Source organism: Columba livia, chromosome Z, assembly GCF_036013475.1.
Source record: "Columba livia isolate bColLiv1 breed racing homer chromosome Z, bColLiv1.pat.W.v2, whole genome shotgun sequence".
NCBI lineage: Eukaryota > Metazoa > Chordata > Aves > Columbiformes > Columbidae > Columba > Columba livia.
The window spans coordinates 22,321,419-22,346,642 of NC_088642.1; the positions used below are offsets into that span (position 1 = coordinate 22,321,419).

The window sequence follows — 25,224 nt, forward strand, 5'->3', positions numbered from 1 at the left end:
TTAGGCAGATAAATAACTTGTCTCATTCATACTTTTATCTGCATGGTAGCATTCATTTTTGATTTGCAGTGATTTATCTTTTTTAGTACTGTAAGCCATACTAGCAGTTTCATTTGTAGTCTTGTCCACATATTTTAGCAGAATTATATGGTGACTCCTTGACCAGTTAAAGGTAATGTTTCAAAAAGTTCAGTGTGCCAGGGTTTCCTCATAGCATTAATATTCTTTGTTGTGGAGGCGCTTCAAAAATCTGAAAAAAAATTATCTCTTGACTGAAGAAGACCGAAAGCATATATTCACTCTTCACTTTTTAAAAATTCAGTCTTAATGCATATTCTATAATTATTGTGGATGTAATTATAGCTGGAGAATGAAGATGTGAGCAAAAAGATCGAGGGAAATTTAATTCAACTGGTATTTTGGAACTGACAGGTTGAACTATTGAAATATGGCCAAAGAAATAATATTGAAATTATGATGAATTTAAACTTCTTTTTTGAAACTGATCTTATACTAATCCCATGAGTGAGACAACTCGTTCAGGGTCAGAACCACACTGTCATTGCATGTGTACTGAACTTGTAGCAAATAATGTGCAATGTGTGAGATTTCTTATGTTGCGGTCTGATTTTCATGACAAAAGCACAAGTTTGACTACATTTGAGCTAAGTACTGTTCTTAATTTATAGGAACTTCAACAATTGATTCTCCTTTTTCTCAGAGTTGTGAAATATTTCAGTATAATGCTGCTGAAAGAAGAATCATTTGGGTTCTCTCACTTTCAGAGAAGAAGAGAGAGGAATGTCCTTAAATGAATGCTGAAGAGCTTTTACATTATTTTCTACTAAAGTCTACATACAACTACTCGTCCATATTTTGCAGTTGCTTCAAGCAGATCCTGCAAAGTTAATTTCTTGGCAGATCTATATGATCATAATTTCAACTCACTTCCACAGTTTTCATGTAAATGCATAGGCGACCAAAAATAATATACATTGACATCATTAAATCTAATAAATGACTAGTTAAAAATCCTTGCAGGTCTTCACATCCCCACAACTAGTCTCTCTTCAGTACATTTCTGATTTTGCTTAAAATGTAATGTTTTAGCTCTGTATAGCAAAAGGCAGGCATTGTGTTGTGTGTAATTATCGTGCTATTCTGAAATTATAATTTTGACACTTTCTTGAGCTGTACAGGGTTTTATGGCATGCTGTAGCTCACCTGTGGAAACAGAGATATCACATCTTTACACACAGCTACCTCCACCACACCCAGAAGCAGTGTTGTTTGATATTATCACCTACTTTTAGTTTAATCTGAGTTAGAAACAGATGATGTGGTTCAAGTTATAGTTATATTTATCCCCTTGCACCTTAATACTGAGCTGTTGTGTAACTTTATCCAGTTGAGCACTGAGGTAAAAAAAGAAAACCTACATTGACCTTTTAAGTCGAGATTCTGCAGTAAACAACAGTGACATCCTGTGATAAAAAAAATCACCCTGTTCTTTATAACTTTGAAAGCTGATCTTTCATCTTGCTGTCAAGTAAGAACAACAACTGCCTGGTTCTAAGGAGCCTTGCAAAGACAGTTGAGACATCTGCCACCATCAAGAGTGGTGCTTGATCGTTAATTAATTTGCCAACAGAGTGTTCTGATAACTTTGACAATGCACTTCAAGTTCTAATTTCTCCTTTCGCTCTAGTTGTTTGTGTCAACTCAGATAGCCATGTCACTGTGCGAGTACACAATCCATTGCAGAACAGAACCTCAGCAAAGACTGCAGACACAACCATAACCCGAATTATAAATAATGAGAATTTTCTTACATATTCTTTTCTGTTAGTTTCAATAGAGTTTCCTTTTGTTTCTACCAGTACAACTCAAAATACTCTCCCTAGCTGAAGGCCCAGTGTTGATCATTCATGAGGTGTTCAGAGGTGTGTAGGGCACCAGGACTCTGAGCCTTCAACTGACTTTATGTGGGTGGCCATCTGTATGTGCACAATCCCGCTGATCATCAGCCCAGGTGCACTTCTCCCCTGAAAGCAGCAGTACAGTTGTGACCTCACATGGAAAACTTTCAGCAAAATGGCTTTGTTGCTCTTATTTTTTTTGTTTTCTAACAAAGCCTTGTTTGCACTTTGTGTGTTTATTACAAAACAGTATTGTTAGTATTGTTTTCTGAATCGAGAAAGCATGTGCATCTCATTGATTCTGAGCTGATGTAAATATAATTGCCTCTAAGGGAAAATTACTGTAATGGGACGTAACACAGGAATTTACTAGAGCACCCTGTATTCACATGTCCAGACAGGAATTTCTTTAAGCCTGCCTTTACTGGAAAATAGTGACGCATAAATAGTCAGACTTTCCTCAGCACAACACTTGTATATATAGAACTTATATTGTGAAAAGTTTTTCAGGACGAGGTGAAAATTTCCAGTCAAAAGCAACGCCAACACCAGAACAACATCCCTTAGTGTTAATGTAGTCATGGTGGACAGTTTAAATCCTTCTTCCACACATGACTAAGACTGCTACATCTAAGGTGAGCCCTTCAGCCTCTAACATTTAAAGTTATTTCATGCGCAGTAATTACAAAACAAACCAGCTAAACAGATTTCAGAGGAAGAGATAGCAACCAAAGAAAAACAGGTGAATTGATACTTCTGAGAAAGTCGAGTTCAAACTCATTATTTAAATCAGGTAATATGAGGTTTTCAGCACCTCAGGCACAAGCCTCTGGCACAAGTATAACAGCCACCATGTGTGCAGCTTTTCTTTTCTCAAACGCTGATCCAAAACCTAGCTTTTGCCCTAGTGCAGATCAACACTCCCAAGGTTAGGCCTCAGAAAGCTTTGCTGGATGGGAAAACCATTTCCATTTGCTTGTTCTTCTTTTTACTTAGCACCTGAATCACAGCAGCGAACTAGGCAACTATGGCAAGCTCCTGTTTATCAGGACAAAGTAATGAGAAAGAAGAATTTGTGCTGTGGGGGTGGCATCTTCCTGGCGTGACTTTGATTCTTGAAATGACCGTTAAAGACAGAAAGTAATTCCGTTTAACTGCCTTTCCAAGGCAGATATGTTTTGTCATTCGAGTTTAATGTTCCAAGAAACTCAGCAGTGATGAATAGCTTTGTTGAGATGAAAAGGTGTTTGTTCAAGATTCACTCTAGAATACCTGGTCTCTCCACCAGAATTGTTCTGTGAAGAATTCAAGTCACAAATTAATTAATTAAAGCCAATCAGAACATCAAGGTCTATGTGCCAGCTCTACAGGGGAAGGCTGCAGTTCAGGGCCACTACAAACAGCTTCGCATTAATGCTGTTCCTACATATTTAAGTCTTGCTGTGACCCAAAGACTGTGAAGCACATAAGTTAATGTCAGGCCATTTAGCTCTATTAATGTTTTCTGCAATGTGTTTGGAGGACAACCCGTGCCACTGCACTGGGCAGCTACATCCTTAGCTTGTGTTCCCAGTGTAACTCATCCAGACTGGTGGCTAGGGTAGTGCTGGGTAGTGACAAATGGAGATCCTTCTTCTACCGAATGTTCTGGTATTATCCTTACAGCCTTATTCACAATATGCATTTTAAATGCACAGGACGAAAATTTCTAACCCTCAGGTTTAAAAAGAGGATGAAGGAATGCTTTGTATCTATAAATGCATGGGAATCAGAAAAAACAAACAAACAAACAAACAAACAAAACCCAACTGAACAAAAAACCCACAAAAAAACAACAAATGAAGAAGTAAAATAATTCCTCTACTAATTACTTTAAAAATCTATTTTAAAGAAGAACTAATTGCAGTTTGGGGTGTTTCCAGCCTCTTTTAGGACTTCTCAGAGTTCTAGCTATCTAGAACTAGATTAAACTTTGTTTAATCAAAATATTTGCTGCTGTCATTTGCTGAAAACTCTGTCTTTCCTATTTGAGGCTGCTCTGGACACTCCAGTAAAGCCAGCAATATTGATCAGTGTTCTATGGAGAAGGGGCAGCTGCTGCTCAGACTGTTGTAAATTGTTAAGTTTCTTTTAAAGAGATATACAAATTTACACCATTTGAGGATCTGGCCCTGATCATGGAGTTGTGAAAACATTTCCATTACTGCAAGGTAGCACAGGAAAAGCAGAATGTAGCAGTGGACAAGAAACTACATTTTATGTTACTGATACACTCTTATTTTTTGAGTGGAATGAATAATAACAGAATTTGTAGTTGCATGCACGCTATGCTTTCAGTGTGGCTTTTTGTCATTAGAGAAAGTCAGCTCTGAGACTTTTCATCAGTTCATAACCCCTTTGAATGCCTTCTCTCTCATGAAGACCAGTCTTTTGTGCATTCAGAACTTCTAAAGCACAAGCCATACTGTATTCTAAATACAGAAGACACAATGACAAATTTTGTATCAATTAAATTACATGAATGTACGTAATGTACTGCACATGCACTGTGTGAAATTATTCAGAGCACCTATCACGAGCTACATTAGGCATCTAACTTTAATGCTCTGAATCAAACCATTGGGCATCTCCCGTTCCCACTGACTAGACTGAAAATTTAAGAGTAAGTTTAATCTATTTAATTAAATCTAAGAGAAATGGCTAAGGCAGACCAACATAGGTGAAATGCCCCTCATTATCAGAAATTATTAGTTGTATATATCCTCTGACACAATACATTGCAGGACATAACTGGTTAAAATTACTTGAGCTAAAAAAATGCAAGCTTTGTATACATACTTTGCTTCCAGAGCTCAATGTAGACAACAGTGCATTAAGAAACAAACAAAGAAACAAACAAAACCCCAAAACAAACACAAAAATCCAAAATCCAACATAAAAATGTCACACCATTGTAAATGTTTATTTCTGTCTTTATTTCTCTCATGTACCAAGATCAAGAACAACTTTCCTTTAGGCCAATGCATCTTAAAACTTTCATTTTAATATATGATCAGAATTTCTTCTGCAATCATAGTTCCTAGCACCCAGTGCTACAAGAAAAAACAGGAAGACTCCTTCAGCTATTATACTATAAAACTTGTAACAGAAACGTGTCAATTGGTATAGTGGCTGATTTTAACTTTTCAGATTTGTCAAAATGTGCCAAAAAACTTTGGAGGAAAACCCTAATCCAAAATTTTGAAATACGGTTGATTTAAGGGAGAATTAAGGACATTCAGAACCTCCACAAAACTGATTTCTCCTTCAAAGAGGTTACAGTCGATTTGTGAGTCTAAGCCTAAGAAATCACATTTTTACATGAGAATTTCAAGGGCATATTTTGAGTGCCTCAGAAACAGCCTATATCATTGCTGAAACTTGTCTTATGTGGTGAAAAGAAAGTGTTAAGGCAAACCCTTTGCAGGATTAGTGTCACAGCAATTTTTTTTTTTTTTTCACAGGGTTTCTGTCCTCCCAGATATTTTATATGTGTTCACAGAAACTCCCATCACACGCACAAGACCATCTCAAATTTTACATAAGTCTAGTCTGGATTATAACCATCAGAAAGTTCAGAGGCTTAGTTCTTCACAAAAAGAGTGAAGCAGAGCCTCAGGTGCTATTGAGTCTGCCACACTACTGAAATAATGCAAACATAGCAGGAAATACTAAGTCCATGCTTTTGGAGTCCGGATTCAGATCTGGATAAAAAATTGATGCAACTCCATGTAGGAACATGGATTCTGTAATTTTTCATAGTGCTTGTCTTTCTAAACAAGCTTTAAAATACATAAATTTATAGGGTCACACTATGGTTAGTCATTGTGAAAGGTAAAAAAAAAAAAAAAAAAGAAGTGATTACTACAGGTTGTATTATACAATCTTGGTGGCCCTCAAGGTTTGCCCAGGAAGTTACTGTTGAGAAAGGATGCACAACTTGAACATTTCATTTATAGGAAGTCAGGATTTAAATGTCTGCTGAGAAAGAGACTTAAACTCTCTGACAGAAGTTATATCTACAGCCAAATAGTTTTGAAAAATAAATAAACTCAATATAAAAAACATTAATCCTGAAGTTCATCACTGAGGGAGCATATTATTTTAATTTCTGTCCTGTATAGGAGAGACACAAGCATAGGTTAAAGCTTTAGGGGTCTGTCTAATGCACAAGTCTCATGTTACTTTGGAACAGAAGATGGAATTCCACCTGAAACAAATTGGGAACTAAAAACATGAAAAAACAAATACCCAAGAAAGCAAGAACAGAGAGGACTCACTGTCTTTTGGGCTGCTCTTCCGGAACCTTTCCAGGTCCACACTGGGGGGTCTGCTGGGCTTCTGTGGGGGCTGGCCCAGTTTGAACAGCAGGGGCAAGGCTTTCCGCCTGGGGGTTTCTGAGACCTTGTCCCCATCCTCTTTCTCTTTTGATGCACCTGATGGCCTTTCTGCAGCAAGCACTGTATTTGTCTTACGGAACTTAGCAGAAGAAGAACCTGATTCTTCCTGCATGATTTTATTGAGAAAGACATTCTTGGCTGCACTCATTCCCTTTTCTTCAGCCTCTTCCTCCACGTTTATGAGGGTGCCTTGGGCTGAGCTGGACCAATGGCCAGTAGGTTTCAGAACGACGTTAGAGAAATGACTGCCTGGAGCTTCTGCAGCACAGTTACTATTTTCATCTATTTCCTTTGCTGCTTTAAAAGACCGTATATTTGTTTTAGGGCCTGATAGTCCCTTTTGCAGGAAAACATTTTTATTAGAAGTGTCTTCTTTGTGAGAAACCTCATGGTTTAGAGAAGGTTTCTGTGCAAGAGGTGGTTTAGAGAAAGGAGACTTGGGCTCATTTTCTTGTGTTGCAGACATGAACTTTTCCTTAACTCCAGTTATTTTTGAAAATGCTGGTTTTGCTTCACTCTCCTGTGGTGCAAAATTTGAATTTGGTTTTGTTCCCAGTGGATTTTTTTCTTTTTCTTGAGGAACAGAGTTAAGGAATTTGTTCCCTACAGGTTTTGGATACAGAGGCTTTGACTCTTCTTTTGTCAAGTCACCGGTTTTGGTGGAAGGTTTAGTGTATCCAGATTTTCCATCATTTTCTCTGTTAGTTGCCTGAAGCTGAACCCCAAACTTCTGTGCCACTGGTTTCAAATATGGTGGCTTTAGATCCTTCTCTGCTTTATCATCAGTTGAAGGCTTTACTGCCAGAGGAGGCTTAGGATGAACAGGCTTATGAAAGGTACTGAGTCCTGAAGAAGTTGTATTTCCTTGACTTGCAAATTTCTCAAGTGCTGCTTTCCTTGTCTGTAATCCCGTGTGGGTAGGTTGTCCTGGGACTTTGAAGGTTCGGCTGTTACCAGAAACATCCTCTGTGGGACTGCTACCTGTGTTAAATTTCGCCATGAGTGACTTCACATCTGCCTTGCTGTCCTATAAGCGTAAAGAAGAGAAAAAGAAAGAACAGCAATGAGAAAGTCACTGTTGCAATGTTCACACATACTGTACTTTAAAGAGTTTCCTGGTCTGAGGCTTGTAGTACTGCTGATTGGCGGTGGAGATATTGTAGCACACCTTCCTGTAGGGTTAGGCAAGCTGAGCATTTTATTCTACCTTTGCTGTGGTTGTACAATCTTTTGAAATTTTCAGTGCAGGTACTGCCTCTGGAGAGTGTTCAGGCAGCTCCTTCTGGGCATACTATAATTTCTGTTTATTTCTGAAACTGGAAAATGAACACCCTAACAATAGGAGTGTCCTGCAGTGAGAAGCATAGGCTGCACTAGAACCTGGATTATGTACCAGACTGGAGTTATTCCTGCCAACTCTTTGGAGAACTACAACTTCCTTTGTGAAACAGAAAATATTCTGTGTGTGTCAGTTTTTCTTTCCCTTCTCAGCAATCTTTTTGCCCTACTGCTCCCCAACCCTCACTTTGTCCTTTTTTCTCTTCTCCATTTTTTTATCTGAAAAAGAACACGCATTTGTGGATGTAAAATGAAAATACGTGGAGTAAAATGGCAGTCAACACGCCCAGATACTGTCAAAGATATTTTGCTTCTTGGGAAAATAAAAAAAGAAAAAAAAAGGAAAAGAAGACCGAAACCAAAATCAAGTTGAACAATTTCAAGTGGATAAAATCCACCTTCATCTTTCAGGACCAGTCTTTAATATGAACTGGGGTCAAAAGCTCAATGCATTTGAATTCAATACACTTACAACACAGCACAGTGAAGGATGGCGCCAATGGTGACTGGGAACAACCTTTGGGTTCCAAAAGCCCTCCGCAGCAGGGAGTCCTTTCCCACCCAGCAGTGGCAGCAGGGCTGGAGCTGTGGCAGATATGCTGGCGATTCACAGCTTGTTTGGATGGGATGTGTTTTGTGTGGGGAAGTTATTAAAAAAATGTAAGACTAATGGTATAAAATGGGGATGTAATAACTGGGAAGGGTGCTGTTTGGAAACAAATGAGTATCACTACAAAGCATAATAAATAAGGGTATGAAGAAAATTTTAGAAAGAGGTTGAAGAATGAATTGTGTCTTCACTCAGTACAGTTCAGCAAGTGTTCAGTATGTTTTTTTTTTTTTTTTTGCTTCATTAACAAGAGCTTCTAAATCGGGGTTTTGCTACTTTTACCCTCTGTTTGATTGTATCAGATTACATTAGTTGCCTGTTACGTTGCAGTAGTTTTACCTGTGACTTCTTCAACTTAAGGTTGCCTTTCACAAGTCTTTCAATATCACCAAGAAATTCACTCTTTCTGAGCTGCTACATTATACCACAAAATTACTTACAATGAATGTAGTGGAAACAAGATAAACATATATCAAACTTATCCCCAGAGTACCATATTGTTATCTCTTTTACACGTATAGGGAAGGGAGGAAGTACACATTTACTATGGAGATTATCAGGTTTAAGCCATCTACTGCTGGTTGATGCATGTGCATTCACACACACACAATTACACTGCAGACAGAGGTATACGTATCAGTAACCATTCAAGATTTCTCCCACAATACCTCACAAGGCACTGATTTTGCTGACTTAAACAGAAAGTTAAGCTAATCACAATGCCAGAGAAAACAACAAAGTTCTTTGTTCTCTTAACTTTGTACTAATGTATGGGTCTTATTAACTTCTGCATCAGACTATAAACCATCAGAGATACTATCACTTTACCTCAGTGTCTGAGGTCTTCAGAACTTATAAATGACAATCTGATGAGCTCCTTGGTCAATTCAGCACCGAATTTCTTTTGAAAGTTACAACAATAAATTGATTCTTCTGCTGCCTCTGCCATTTGAAATTTAGGAAAATGTACTGTGTCAAACTACAGTAATGTGAATGTTCTGGACAAGAGGCATTTAGCATGTAGACCTTTTGGAAACTGGAAATGTAGCTTTGAAAGAACTTTTCTTCTTACATGTGGTTTCTGATGTTTTCTACATTCTTTCAATAGCAAGATCAATGACATTCATACGTGCTTTCAAATGCACTGAACCATTCACTACTGCCGTGTTAGGACTGTTGACTGATTTCTTTTCATATTTCTTCCCAGTGATGTGAACAAACCTTGTCCTAATCATTCAGATTTGTGAACTCTTCAAGATAAAAAGCTCTTGGGCATGTGGAAGGGTTTACAATCACCAGTGTAGACTCTTTAATAATTCACTTATGCTGAACAGTGTGTGGTAAAGGTAACACTCTAAGAATCAGAAGAGAGTAAGAAACTCCATTGAACCTTTCAGCTCCTCTTTAACGTACATCACCAGTTCCTGCTTTTATAAGATACGTTATACTAGAAGCCATATTGTGGTTTCTAATGCACAGCCTGAGTGGCCAGGTAGATAGATAGAGAACTGGGAAAAAGAGAGTGTATTTTATCTGTGGCCCTGCTCACAGAGTAATACCCACAGTTTCTATGTTTCCCTTTCCAGAAATGACAGTGGTTACATATTCCATTAGCACATAAAATAGGTTGTAAATCATGAAATGGGAACTTGAAAAGATTCAGAAGTGAGATTAAGTTCAGCCTGCCCTTCCCCCCTAAAGTGCAAAGTGCCTGTGGGACAGAGGATTCTCACATATGAAGTGCTTGATTATTTTCTGAACTTTCTCTTTGCACTCTACTGGGAAACTCAGTGCAAAATATTTTGGCTTTTCAGCTTCTGATCTGAAACGGAAGCATCACATAAGGTGCACAGTAACTTTTGCTTTGATACAAGATGGTTGCATTATTCTAACGTGCTTGAAAAAACCTAGAACCACACTCAGGTTTTAGTTCCCATGCCATAGATTCATCAAGGAGATTTGTATTCCCAGCCTCCCACTGCCTTCAACAGAGGCTCACACAGGTACCAAGATACACTTGCACACTTCTGTACTGAAGTACAGTGTAATGAGAACACAATAAATATAAAGGTTCCAGCTGTATTCTTCCTGAATTTGCTGTGTATATTCCAGTCTCAACTAGCAGACTGATTAAAACCCATTTGTTTTGTTTTGGCATAAATATGCTCTCATTTTTTACTTTCCAGTCTCAGTGAAGCCAAAAGATTTTTTCATTTCAACTTCCCCTTGTGGTTGTTCTTTCTTCAAACAGCAACGCTGGATCAGTCATTAAGCAAATGAAATATATGTAACTCTTCATGATACAAATAATTGTGCAATTCTTAAAAATACATGCAGATGTGATTTGTAAAGGAAAAGTAACCTCATCTTTTCACGTCTCAACTGTATTTTTTTCCTTTCTGTTCTCAAGCAATAAGGTCTAAACAGGCTTTTTAAAACTCATGATCTTTTAACAGAATGAGACCTTGATGACTTTGCTAGAAAGTAATGAGATGAATATTATAAAGCTGTCCCTTTAAGAAGAAAAGTGTGTGTGCTCATGAATTCTGTGGCAGTGAAATAACCACAGAAGCTGTTAACCACGAAGGGAATTGAGCTCTAACCCATGGACAGGATATAAGGAATCAGGAACTGGACAGAAAAGCCAAGGAAAATGAAATATGAAAGTTACAGAAAAATACAGATCTGAAAATTATTTGGCAACATAAAGGCTTTATTTAACTTCTACTGAAGTTAACGGATTTGAGGGAGTTCAGTTGCTTGCACAAGATGCTGGTGCCATTCTGAATTTGTGATAAATTATTGCTTGAATATTTCCTTTTCAGACAGAGAGACTTCAGAATTATCATTATGCAACTTTGTTGTTTCCAGAAGAGATAAATAATTTCCAAGTTGCTTTTCTTCCCCTTGAGTCTAGTTAAAATTGCTAGAAGACTCGCTCTAATGGTCAGCGTAGACTTGCTCTAATAGCGTAGCATTTGGAAAGTGGAGTTAAGATGTTACAAGACTCGGTCCCTGTGAAAGTAGGCAGCAGAAGTATGAAAAGAAGGCAGAAAGACAGCATCTGCTCAAACAAAAAGACTTGCTAATAGAAGGGCTGGTATATAAGACAAATGAGTCCCCATCAGGTACTAAATAATGAAGAGGTAGGCTATTCTGCTGTCAGGGGATTTTTGAAAGGTAAACCTCCAGGATGGGGAGGATAGACAGAACTCTAAAGGATTCTCTGGTGAGTGGTTGGCAGCTTGCATGTTATCCTGAGAGCACTGTTTCAAACCTCTCTAACCGCAGCAAGACAAAACCACCACACTCTTGAGAACATGTGGTTGTCAAAATTAGATAGGACAATGTTCTAGCTGGTTCACACTATATTCCTTATATTTTCTGTTGTACATTCCTCTACGCTTTTTTTTGTTCCTCTCTTGTCACTTTTTCTCATCTTTTACTTAATCACAAAACCAACTACATTATATTTCAGGAACATGAGAGGACAACATAGTTCATCCACTCCAGGTCAGTTTTAGACCAGGACTAGTGAAAGCTTGAACAGAACAGCCAGATGACATCTCAGCTTTGTCCCAATCTATTGCTGAAACAGCCTGCGCACCAGGCCAAAGCATCTATCCATGCACAGTCATCTCTTCACCCATGTCCTGACCCAAAATCAGAAAAACTACCAACCATTGGCAACTCAGTCTTCGACAGCAGCAGCCTGGCAGCTTCAATTTTTTGTCAACAACTATTATGCAATAAAAACTGACTAACTAATATCCCTTTCTGAAAAGGGATTACAATATTATTTAACATGATTTTGTGGAAGCACAGAGTTTCAAGATACTTAATAATTTGGGCCTTTAAAATTATTTTTCTCTTACGCTAATCAACAGCTTTCAGAATGATGTAATTTTTTAGTGAGTCTGCCCAGAAATGAAGCAGACAGATCTCTCTTCACTGAGAACATAATTTATAGATAAAACATACAGTGAGTGCCTTATGAACATCTTTGATTAGACTCTGGTTATTCCATTAAAGCTAATGCAACATCTCTAAGTCTCAAGCAAGAAAAGCTCTAGTTCCTGCTACCAAAAAGTTCCGACCCCTATTTCTAGAATTTCAAGATCCCATATGGCTTTAAAGGAAATTTTGTGTATTTTTAAGCCATTGGGTACCACTCTGACTCACCACTGGAAAGAAAATTATTTTCCATGACCCACTACGAACAAAATACATACACTGATAACTCAATCTGGAGTATGCTATATTAAAAAACATCCCAACCACAAATCAGCCAGCCAAAAATAATGCAAAAGGAATTACTAGAAATTAATTGTCTTTATGTGATACCATTTCTGTTATTCAAAATGCAAAAGTCACTGAAATTAGGACTGTTTTTAGTAGGATTTCAGGGAACTAAACACAGATCTTTGAAAAAGTTCAATTTTGTCAGTTTGGCACCTTTTCAGCTCCACAACAAATTCTAAGTAAAACCTACAATTAAAATTGCCAGTTATATGAGGTTACATGTAATGCCTGGTACTAATTCTGTTTCTCCTGGAAATTTACACTTTTATTCCTAAGACAAACATTTACAACAATTTACCTGGATTCCCAAAAGCTCTTCAATATTTTGATAGAAGCAGAAAAACTGGCTCGTTCTAGGAGACTATCCACAGGTTTATCACCCTGAGAGCCTGGTGTGTTTCCTAAGAGTTCTGCTTCTCAGTAAGGGTTTACATCAGAATGCTGCTTGTGGGTTTCGTTATCATCATTAGTAAAGAAAACTGCTCTCCTCAGGATATTAGGCAAGAAGTGGTGGGGGAAAAGGGAACTAAAATGTGTTTAGACTGGCCGCTGCCATCAGCAGTATTCACCATGTGATATCTAAAAGTATTGCATTTACCCCATGTTATGGAGTCCTGTGAAACTACATTGGTGCATACAATGGTGAATCTTTACATACAAATGGCTTATAAATATGTGTGGCAATTACAAGTGTAAATGCAAGAGGGCATCTGTCACAGGTCTTCCAGTTTAGTCCCTGGCTGCCATTGAGAGTGACTGCATATATTCCTACTCACACGTTGTCAACTAACGTGTTTGCTTGCTGCTACCTTTGCTGGTAGGATCTCTAGTAATTCTGATGGCCAATTTTTTAAAGCTTTTGCTATATGAAGATATGTTTTTTTTTTTTTAAACTTGGATCATACATTTCTTTTGTCTTTGTGCCTGTGAGTTCATAACACAAATCAAAGACTTTGAAGGGTGATATAGGATAGGAAAACCGATATTGAGAAAATAATCTTCACAAGAAACTACAAATGTGTGTTTGTGCAGAAAATAAACCCAAATCATGAATGCAGAACCTTCTAAATACAGCTTAGTGAAGATGCTGGAGCTCTGCACAGGAATGAGATTGCAGAAGAAAAATTGTGTGTCTTTGAGCTTCATAAGAAATTGTTTTACTGTTCCTCATCATCAATCATTCTCCTTCTGCATTATTTGCTTAGTATTTTTTGAAACACTGTGGATGTCAAAATAAAACATTGGAAGAGCTTGCTATTTTCAGCTTAATATTACAAAAACTTCTTAGCTGGTTCAGAAGCTTATTAGAGTGCTGGATGGAGCTTGTTTCAGTTAAAAACACTGCCACATGCTGTATATTTGCCACTTGGGAATGGCAACTATTTTTTTGTTATATAACGCAATGTTTTTTTTCTTAGTGGGAGAAATGCATTTCTTTATTCTAGTCATTCTGTTAAACACACTACTCTATTTATAAAATTACATTTGTTTGTGAAAATAAACAATCATCACCAATGGTGAAGCATGTATTATTAATATTAAGGCAAATTATACTTTGTGACTGTTGCTACACTGTCTGGCAGTTTTCATGACTATTTTAAGTTGTAACTGTAACAATATAGTCATTTTGCATGGGTAAACATGGCTGCAAGAGTTTCTTCACAGTATCAGTGCTAAACAACTCATGTAACCATCAAAGAAGGAGCTAATCTTCGCAGTTCTGAATGCTAGACAGTTCCTGTTGTCTTCTCTTTCATCCAATACACAGAAATAAATATATCCCTAACTGATAGAATGCTGCTAAGAATATAAATTGCCACAAACATAATGAAAATAACTGTTTATGCTGTGAAATTGCTGTGAAAGTTGCCCATCTGCAATGTCTACCATATGCTTCATTTTACTCTTGCAGGTGCAACAACTTCCTGGATCATCTCAGTTTTTTCCACTTATTTCTGTGAAGGACATTTCTGAGTGATTTGGGGGAATTAGCTATTTTTAGGTGAAGAAAGAATCTGAAGGAAATAATATTTTAAGGAACGGGACCTGCAAGCCTGAAAGCAACTTATAGATATTTTACCTTTCGTATTTTTCACAAAACCAACAACAGCAACAAAATCACAAGATTATAGTCAAGCAAGACAAGAATATCAATAATGATAATGCCTTTTCGTATAAGAACACCATTCCAGACTCCGTGTAGACTAAAACCAGTATCTAAATCCCAGAATAGCAAAGGTGTGTTCCCACATGCAACTGTGGTTACTGTAGCCTTAAGTATTTATTACAATTTGAGCATTTATCCCAGCTTTCTGTTTCCACATACTTTCAGGAAAAGTGGCTGCCTAAAATTAAATTTGTCAAAAATAGTGGTAAGATAAAAGAGAAAAGACTTTCTCTGACACAAGTGCAAGTCCATCTTTTTAAGCTGTATTTGGTCTACTGATTTTGTCCTGTGCTCTGAAACACTTTGAAAGGTTGAGCATTCCCATCCCGGCTTTCCAGTTCAATGCTCACGAAGTACCCAATAGTAAGGATCTCTTTACCTCCACAGCTGTGTCAGTACCACTGTTGGAGGTGGTGTAAATTGAAGGGAAATGATAAAAAATAAAAAAAAAATCTTTTTTCTTCCCATGTTTTTTGAACCTTTGCCATTTCACTGATCTTAGTCAATTACATGATGCCAAAACATAACAGAATTAGTGGTGAGTGAGAGTGTGAGAAGACACAGATGGTTGGCTGGGGCAAGTAATCCTTAAACCATGTATATGTAGAAAAAAACGTATATGGGAGAGCACCTTTGGATGGATACATGAATATCATTAAAGAAAGTCTGGCAGTCTTCTTTTTAAGTCAGAATAGTGTTGGTCTGTGTATGTGTAATATACAACACATGCAAATATGCGGAGTGCCCAGCAAGAAGAATTCAACGTTAGCAGTTTTTCACTGAAATTTCTCTTCCTGTCTCCTCCTTACTCTCATGAGTCTTTTGCCTCCTAGTGGCAGATGAGGAGCAGCAGTACAAATGACATATTTCTCCACTGAATTATCTGTTTCTGCATACTTGCACTGAGAAAGTCACAGTCTACCTGGTTTCGTGCTGCTCCTTGGAGATAACACTTCAAGTACATGAATCTCATCAGAGGACAAGGCAAAGAGGTAGGAGTCCTGCTTAGTACTGCTGTGCTGTTCTCCAAAGTCAGGAGTTCCGGGAAAAAAGTCCCACCCCACTGCCATGGTCCTGTTACAGCATAACTTTGGAAAGTACCTGATTTTCAGTAAAAACCTGATATTCCTGACCACTGACTGAATCTTCTGCCTGCAATTCCTACAGCACACTACAAGAATGAACTTTTCTTGTAGCGTCAGTAAATGCTATCAGTGTCTGCAGACAGGGCTAGACTTCCTCAAAAACGTGCTGTTGCATTTCCATTAGGTTGTCATTTGAAGGTCGTTTTAGTATTTCTGACAGAAGTTTGATGTGGTCGTGAGCAAATTAAGCAGCACTATCTGGTGTCTACATGAGCTATCACGCTTAAGGGAACAACCGGGCTTTTTAGGTGCTATTTGTGGACAGTTGACATGCAGGATTCTCTGAAAGCTCCTCAAGTCAATGCTATACCTCTTTTAAATTGTCATAATTCATTCCTTATAATCTTGTAAGTGTCAACTATTAATACTATATTTGTCTGAACAAAGAATGCAGAAATCTGTTTCCACTATTTATATTTACTAGAGAAAGGTAGAATCGGCAACTTTAAGAAAGAAGGCAAAAGATGCTGTCAGAGTCTCCTCTTGTCCTGCATATGCTTTGTGAAGGATGGATTTCTGTCACAAAGGAAAGCCCAGCATTTTGTAAAGGTTCAAAGTCAGGTGCATGTTAAACTCCTGGTTTTCTGCTTGGGTGTACGCACTGTAATAAATAACTCATTCCAAAAGTCTTTCTTTTTTGTGACTTGACCTTAGAAATGCTCTGTTGGCTCAAATCTTAAGCAATTCTTCTTTGAATACAAAGCTTATATTGAGGTATTAACTGTCATATCCCACCAAATTACTCATCTTCTTTGACCTGCACTCCACCCTTTATTGTCTGCCTCTAGGCAGTCCTTTGGTGTCCCTTGCCATGTCACAGTCTCCTCCCTGCCCCTTTTGCCACAAAGGTCACTCCTGAAGGGGGCTCAGATAAAGCAATTTTTGAATTACGCTTTTTTGCTCTGCAAACTGTGCTGTTTTTTTTTTTGCCAGTATTGGTACTTCTGTGTTCTGTCTGCCTGGGTTCATCAGCAGGAGTTCAGGGGAAATTGAAAGCAGTGTAGCAGCAGGAAACGCTCTAGACAGACCAAGCAGTAACACCAGGCTTTCACTAAATCCTCCACAAGCAACAGAAAACTCTCTTGAAATTGCAGAGTTCACCATGATGGTCAAGAGCCCTGATGCTCACAGACACAACCCCATGAAACACAGGCTGGGAGGACTCAGAGAGCTTGTACTAGCACCAACAGCCCTCACAACCCACATCTCATGCTTGGTTGAGGGCCACAGCTGGTCACCAGTGGCAGCTTGATTAGATGATTTAATGAGCTAAGTTACGGTTGATGTGTATGTAGCTGTGATGGCTGAGCTTGCAGCACCCAGCTCCTGTCATGATGCAAGAGGGATGTGGAGAGGGCCTGGCATCCATCTTGGTAAAGGAGGTAGGCTGGCTAGGAAGTTGCTAGAAGCTGTGTATGAGGGGAAATCAGTAGAGATAGAGGTGAGAGGGAGAATGGAGGAGTGTGGCAGGGCTGATGAGAGCTGGTCACCAGCAGTTTGTGTGGAGAAAGGAGCTCTGGCAGCTGTGGAGGGTGGGCAGCCTTTTGCCTGCCCTCATGATGTTGTGCTTCCTCACCCCTGTGCCCCTCAGCAGCAGCCATGCCTATGTCCAACTTTCCCCTACATCAGGACATGGGGCCCTGTGTTGCCCTGTGCTTCCCTGCTGGGGCTGAGGTTGTCACAGAGGGAACCAGGGCTGGCTGAAGCCATTGCAAGCCTGAAAGTGTAGGGGTGGCCATCTTAGCAGCTGCTGTCAGCAGCGTCCTGGCACCTAGGGAGAAGAGAAGAGAGAACCTGCGGAGGGCGAAGGGGAGATTGGGTGGGAAGAGAGAGAGGAAACAACTTTCTCAAGGATGAAGTTGCTTCAGTTTCCTCTCTGCATGTTCTCATGTAAATGGTTGGCCAGGGGATTATCCATGGGCCCAACCTCCCCCCTCCACATACCCCAAGCTGCTGATAGCAGGGGGAAGAGGAACAGAGAACTTTAGCAAAATACTCCTGACTTCCCTTTCTCCTCAACACGTCCTTCCCTACCTCTGCCTGGAAGACAAACAAATGTGCAAGAACATGCAAATATCTCTCCAGGAGTTGTGCAAGTCCTGTGAGAAGGAGAGAGGGATCTCTCTGGATGGACATCCCATGCTTCTACACTCAAACTTAACACCCTCCTTTCCTGCTCATCAGCTCTTCAAGTCTCGTCTGCTTTTAGTGCAGAGAAGCAAAACAGAAACCCATGTTTCCTAAAAAGCATCTCAGCTCTGAGTAAGGTCCAACTCTCATTGTTCACCTTTCTTCACTTTCTTATGGCGGCACAGAGGACTCACAGCTCATGTCTGTACATCTTTAGGCATCACCTATCTCTGTTATCATGAGTTTTCTCTGGGAAGTGGGTAGCATATGGCCTTTACCCTTCAAAATCTCCTCCTTAAACCTCTGAATAAAATGTTTCCGATGAGAATAATTTAGGTTTTGTTAATATCATATGATTTCTTACCATTAGCTTCCTTTTAAAAAGTAGGAGATGAGGCCTACATTTGGTAGCTATTGTTCACATAATATCAGTGGTGGTCAGGTTGCTTTTGCTTTAAAAAGACATCTACTTAAAAAAAAATAATGGTAAATTATGTTCAGTCAAGCAATCCCTAATATAGTTAAGACAAAAATAGATTTTAAGGAAATGAATTTATGTCTTTCTGTTCTTTGTGTGCTCTCAAGAAAGGACCTTTCAGAGGCAGGGCCAAATTTGAAAATGTCTGTTGACTCACTGAAGAGCTAGATAGGAAACCTTCTTTCCAGGCTGGGCTCCTTTTGTTCTGCTCTTGTGCCAGGAATAACACAAGAAATGTCCAAAAAGGAGCTGCAGTGTAGAGCTCACCACTAAATGCCATGTTCAGCTGGGTAAGACACCATGTAACTGATCTCTGATATCATTCTGTAGTGTCTCTTTCTTGTAACTACTGTAGTGCTTTGCACTGGGGGCTATTTCCAAAAATCTCTATGATATCTTTAATTTTTTAAGAGCAAACTTCTCAACAGATAAATATGCACACAACAGGAACTAGTTTAACAAGGCTTCACAATCTCAGATACACTTAATCCAGCATCAGATGTTTTTGTCTACCTCTTATTATGTTTTTTCAGTTTCTTGTGCTTTGCATTGAGAAATTTCTTGAAAAATACTTCTGATTCTAGTAGATCCAGCTGATTTGCAAAGGCCAGAAAGGAAAAGGTGCTAAGGACTTTCATGGATTTTGTCCTTCAGTAGCATTTAATGACCTCTCCATAGATTGTCTAGTCTCAGAGTTCATAAGAAGTGCAAGCACATACAGAGCAGGTGATTAAAAGTGATGTGTAGTAGTAGCAGATTGTAGACTACTTCAAAATGAGATTTAGTGCTAAAGGTTGAAACAGATGATCTTTCAAGGTCCCTTCCAACCCGGGCTGTTATATGATTCTGTGATAACAGTGACTTTCAGTTTTGTTTGCCGTTGGTTCTGTTGAAATGCTACCTCCACCCCAACTGAGCTGCAGAATAAAATTCTTCCATGCAAGTAATTAGTGTGCTTATTATATGGCTGAAGAGAGCCTTCACATAGGCAGTTACTACCCACCAGCAGATCAGCTATAACTTGCTGGACTCTGCAGCTGGACCACCAGCTCCCTGTTTCCCAGTCTGATCTGTAAGTTCAGTCAGCGCAGAGACTGAGCACTGGCTGAGAGTGCAGGATCAAGGCCAAAGCAGAATGAAACACGACTCTGTGACAGGATGCAGTCAGGGTTCTCAATGACAGAGCTAAAGCTATGTTGTAAGGAAGTAGGGAACAGATTAGAATCTCATTTTGTGTGTGGTATCAGGTAGGAGGTTGAGGGTGTAGAAGGGTCGGGGTTGTGGAAGGGAAGATGTGTGATAGGAAAGTGGGGGAAGGGAGACAAGAATACATTTCATGTCCAGGTATTGCCACTGTGCAAACAGATTTTAGGAATCCCCTGTGTAGGCCTGACATGCATTATTTCTTGCTGTAGACCCTTTCTACTTGTTTATAAATTATTGTTTGTACATTCGCCACATGTCCTATGCACCTTTTCTGCAACTCCTCCTATAAGTCAACAGTTTAACCACATCAGTGGAAAATTCACAATGGAAAATTTGAATCTGTGTTGTCATGGTGTTCGGTCAGCTCGACTAGTTGTACCTTGTGGGAAGACAATATGTTCTTGACGTTGATGTGGGGCATGGGACACCTAACAATTGTACTTTTAAACTGTTTCTCCAAAAGGCTAGAAGCCTCTGTAATTACTATTTTTCACTGAAGTTTGTAAAGGTGACTCACCAACCACCCCTCAGGTTTGCTCCTGTGGAAGTTGAAGACTGTTCTATATCATGTGTCACTGAAAAAATACAGATTAAAATATTCAAGAAAAGGAAGGAAAATGAGAGGTAAAAAAGGTATTGGGTCATGGGAGGAGAGGTGCTTTTCAATCCAGATCATTTTACTGGTTGAGGTTACAGGACACAGCATTTGTATCAGTAATACAAAGAAACACAGCATTGGAGTAACTGCAAGAGAGGAGTGCTTGGGTGAGGAGTCCATAAGTTAGCATTACAGTGGAGGAGAGAAAAGGTAGGAACACACCCTTCAGGACAGTGTGGTCATTTAGAGAGAAACAAGCAAAATACAAACATAGAGTGATTTCTGCACTACACATGACCAGAATCATTCTTGATCCCATCTCCCAGCAGAACTGTACTGCAAAGTCTCCCATATGAGCCTTTTGTTCTTTTTTATGCTTTTCTTCCTGGACCATCTGACCAGTTGAAGAACCAGTCAAGCCTCAGAATTGCTTTCATGCAAGCAATCTCAGGTTCTCTAGTGCGAATTTTCTTGTGTGAGCAACACGTTTCCAAGGATTGTCAGACATGAAGTCAAGCATCTGGAAAAATGTTCCATTCAGAATGTTCAAGTTTAATTAAAAGTAAATTCAGCCCTTTATATCATTTCTAAATTTAGTACGCTTTCTGACATCAGTAACAAAGACAATGACGTGGCCCAAATAACAACAACAAAAAGCCTACTCCCACAGCATAAATATTTCAAAACACAAAATAACTTCAGAAATGTTCCCATGGGAGTTTTAATCAAAGACAACAAAGCTTAAAAATGAAAACCCAGTTTAATTCAAACATCTTTAAAAAGAATGTTTCAACAAAAAATTTACTAGGCCTTTCTGCCTAGCATTTGCATAATGCCTAATATCCTTTCTACGGTCTAATCCTTTGGGCTTTTAAAAAGGTTTATTTTGCCTACCAGTTAATTCTGATCCCTGATACTTAGCAGGTGATAGCAAGTTGGTCACAAAGACTCGTGGCTTTAAAGTCACTGGTTAACCTGTCATATAAACCAATAAATGGAAGAAATGGGAAGTTAAGTTAAACAAGAATGCATTAATCTGTGCCTCTGAAAAAATTACAACAGAAAACCAGAATGAGTTTTTCATCTGCTGGGAGTTCTTTTGTTAAAGTCAGCTCAGGCAGAGAGTGTACACTAACCTCATATTCTGAAGCCTTGCAGCTACACTCACAGTTTATTTTTTCAAAAAGAATACTTCTTCCTTCCTGCCCTACTCTCCTGTCTTTTTCCTGAGACTCCTCTTTTCTGCTAAACTCACTTTTTCCTTTTTCATTTCCTATTTGGAATGTGTGACGTAGGAAACGAGAGATAAGTGGGCCATGTGTCCCCTCTTCTGTCTACACTTGTCCTACAACCAGATGCATCACACCTTTCAGCTATTAAACAGAAGGGAACCCTAATTCATGCAGTATTTTCTCTGTACAATTATTGCAGACATATTTTTTCTGTGGTTTCATTCCTGTGTGCTTGCACAATAGTGACCTGTTACAGCAGTGTCAGTTCCGTTACAAATTATAGCCTCACAGAGTAATTTAGGTAAGGAGGGATCTCTGGAATTCAAGTTGTCCAACTGTCTGTTCGGAGAAGGGCTGATATCCCTAGATTGCTCAGAGCATTCTTCAGTTAAGTTTTGACTACAGACAAGGATGGAGAATTTGCAGCCTCTCCTAGACTGTCCCACTATTTGATTTCCCTAATTGTTTAAAAGAAAAACAACACACACAAACAAAAAACTCAAAACTACACCAAAGCCAGACAACAAAAAAATCCGAACAAAACCAACCCCCAAAAAGCTAATTGGAATTTTCCTTTTTGCGTCTTGTTTCCAATATCTCTTGTTTCCATTGCTTCTCATTCTACCCCGTGCAACTCTGACATGAGTATGACGCCATTTAATTAAATATTTGAGGACAGTAATGAAGTCTCTGCTTTGCTGCCTTATACCCAGGCTGAACAGGCCCATTTCTCTGAGCCTCTTGTGTGTCATGTGTGAATTGGGTTTATGCTGTTGTGTTTGCTCAGTTTGGTCGTGCTGCCTTGCCTTAGAGATGAAGACACTATAATGGCTTTCTTAACTTTAATAACGCAAAATTATTTGCTTACCAAGTCTATTATTTGAAGGCACTTGAACCTGCTGTTTGAAGGGTATGTGCAAATGAGAAGGTGAAATTCAGCAGGGTTTCCTTCAGTTTCACTGTTTCCTCGCAGAGGCTACAGGCCATGACATATAATGAGGCAGCATGCACCAGCCTTTCTGCTTCAAGGGCTAAAGTGTATGGGAAAAATAAAATGTTCCATTTTTCTTGTTGTTCAGCATCACACTGCTGAATTTGTTGCTGAGCATTGGCTACATTGAAAGAAGGTCAGTCTGCTGGTCATCCATTAAATGATGGGCCATTGTGTAGATCGTCAGTTGTGCAGGATGCTTCTAGTGTGGAAGATAGAACAGCTACTGGTGGTGGTGGTAAGAATAACAGCACAAAGCAGAAAGGCACCAGTGATTGGCTAAGGGAGGTCCATATATCTCCTCTTAATTCTTGTGGGTTAGTGCATAGATTTGAGCCCTAGTAACTGCTCTTAGAGGCTGAGGAGTAGAGATTTGATTGAAAATAAAACTTTTGGCTAAATTTTTATTCTTTGTACAGAAGGAAGAAGTGAGAGCCTGGGGACACTTATTTCCAAATGTTTTTCTTCTCTAGGAGAAAAAGAAAACCAGCCTCCCTATGATTCATCATCAGAATCAAAATGCGGATGCCCTCAGAGATTTATAGAAGGGTCAAGGTATTGTGGAGGTTGTGACACTTCTTCAAATCTTTGTTACACAAGTGACTAATGGGAAGAGAAGCTGTTAGACATGTGTCAGCAGAAGTGAAAGGAACGATCAGCCATAGCTGCAAAACTAAGTTATACAAGATTTTCTCATCCCCATTCATTCCATGAAAATGTAACCCCCCAAATGGTTAAAAAAAATGTCGAATATTTAGGGATTGAATTGGGAAAACTACCTATGTGCTCCATTTTTATATGTATGTAATACATTGTTCTCACAAATTTTCCACACCTTTCAATGACAGCACTACAAGTTGAGGGCCATTTTTCACAACTTCAGTGTAAGAACATGGGTGAGCCTTTCTTTTTGAACATTTTTGTGTAGTCTTTCTATTCTTAATATTCTATGCACTCCAGCTTTTGAATTGAGGGATGGTGCTGAAGATAGCTGCTATTTATGTTTCTTTCAGATTTTTCCTGTTAAGATCCCATAACACTGATGGAAATCTACTTTTATTCTTTTTAGTTTGTTGGATTCTCTTAATTAAAATACAAAACAGTATGAATGTTCTCTTTGTAAGAAAAAATACCTTAAATAAGATGACATTTCATCCACAAATCCCATCAGGTTCTTAATCCCAGATAGCTGAGTCAAGTATAGATGACCTGCTGATAAATATGATAACTTTACACTTACAATAGAAAATTTAAAAGTGCCCCTTTAGATATTGTTCTGTTATCTGTCGTGAACTATTAGGAGACATTCACAATATACTGACATGAGACAAATTTGGAATAAGTGACTACAGAAAGGTCTCATAAGTGTAAATAAGAGTCTATTATCAAAATAAAATATTAGGGCAAATGCTGCTAATTTCCACCTTTGAGTGTGACTCTAATAAATAGTGACTAAATGCAGTTTCAGGGAAAGGAATCAAGTGTGGAAGCTTTTTCTTGAAGCAAGCAAAGTTGTTTTCTTTTTGTTTTCTCCCATTAGGAATAGGAAAAACCTAAAGGATGAAGGCCATATGAAAGTTCAGCAAAAGTATTGTTGTTTGGAATTTTAGGGATCTCTGCAAGTCTGCATTTTGTCCAAGTTGCAAAGTACAGAGGCAGGGAAGGCTGGAGTTCATTCCACTTCTATTAAAGGGGCCAAGATGTTGCCTGATTTCAGTGTGAATGGGCTGAGTACAGACATGGCCTGATGAAACACATTCTGGCTTGCCAATAGATTTCCTTAATAATGTCGTGGGACTCTCATTAACACATTGCAATAGTATCATGGGGGTCTCAAGTTGGCAGCAAGACACTGTGTCTTATACAGTGCAGCAGAAAATCAGTTTTGGCTTTTATTAGGACAGATGTTTCTTTATAGTAATTTTGAAAGTAGCCTAAAGGTCAGGAAAAAGTTTTTTCTCTCTCAATGTTTCTGTACTTCTTATGCTCTGTTTGGGCTTGACAGACAGAAATTTGTGCCTGACTCACAAAGGCAATAGAATCCTGAACATTTTGTTATTCTTAGCCTTGCAAGTTGTGTTTTTGTACAAATTAATTTCAAAATCTGCCACATTCCCAGTTATGCAAGACACCTGGACCTTCTGGTTTCTGTGGCTATCTGAAGTCCAGTGGCCTCAGTGATCTTTGCAGGAAGGAAGGGGTACATTCATATAGGGTTCCTTGTGAGGCTGGTCCTTCATGTTCAGACCTTCAGCTTGTCATATAATCAAAATATATATAAGAGCTTGTCATATAATCACGTGTTCCTATGCAGAATCAGTAGGACTCCATCGAGACACAAATGTTGGCTGTAAAATATTGCACCGAAATACAGAGATTACTGTTTTATACTTTGCATGTGTGTGTCTGGTGAAACTAATGATCTTAAAATCTATTGTGATAGCCTTATATACCTCATATCCCCTTTTTGCCCATGCTAGAGAAGAATTAGAAGAATTCCTGTGCTTGGAAAAATGGAGTACTTTACTTTTAAAAATGGTCAGCTCCTCTTTACTTTCATTTACTCACACATAGCTTTCAGAAAACACAGCCCGAAGAGTGTGAAACCCACAGATCTGCTGAGAATTCCCTTAACGTTGAACCAAAGGTAATTAGTGGTTGATGGCGGA

The 25,224-nt window shown here is 38.8% G+C and overlaps 1 protein-coding gene across 3 annotated transcripts in view; it reads right to left on the reverse strand.

Annotated features, from left to right (window-relative positions):
• FYB1 (FYN binding protein 1) overlaps positions 1-25,224 on the reverse strand; it is a 70,301-nt gene that overhangs the window by 40,696 nt on the left and 4,381 nt on the right. For all 3 annotated transcript variants that reach the window (XM_065047602.1, XM_065047604.1, XM_065047603.1), the window contains exon 2: positions 6,239-7,385. In XM_065047602.1, the coding sequence (XP_064903674.1) occupies positions 6,239-7,385 (1,147 nt within the window). The remainder of the gene's footprint in view (positions 1-6,238; positions 7,386-25,224) is intronic.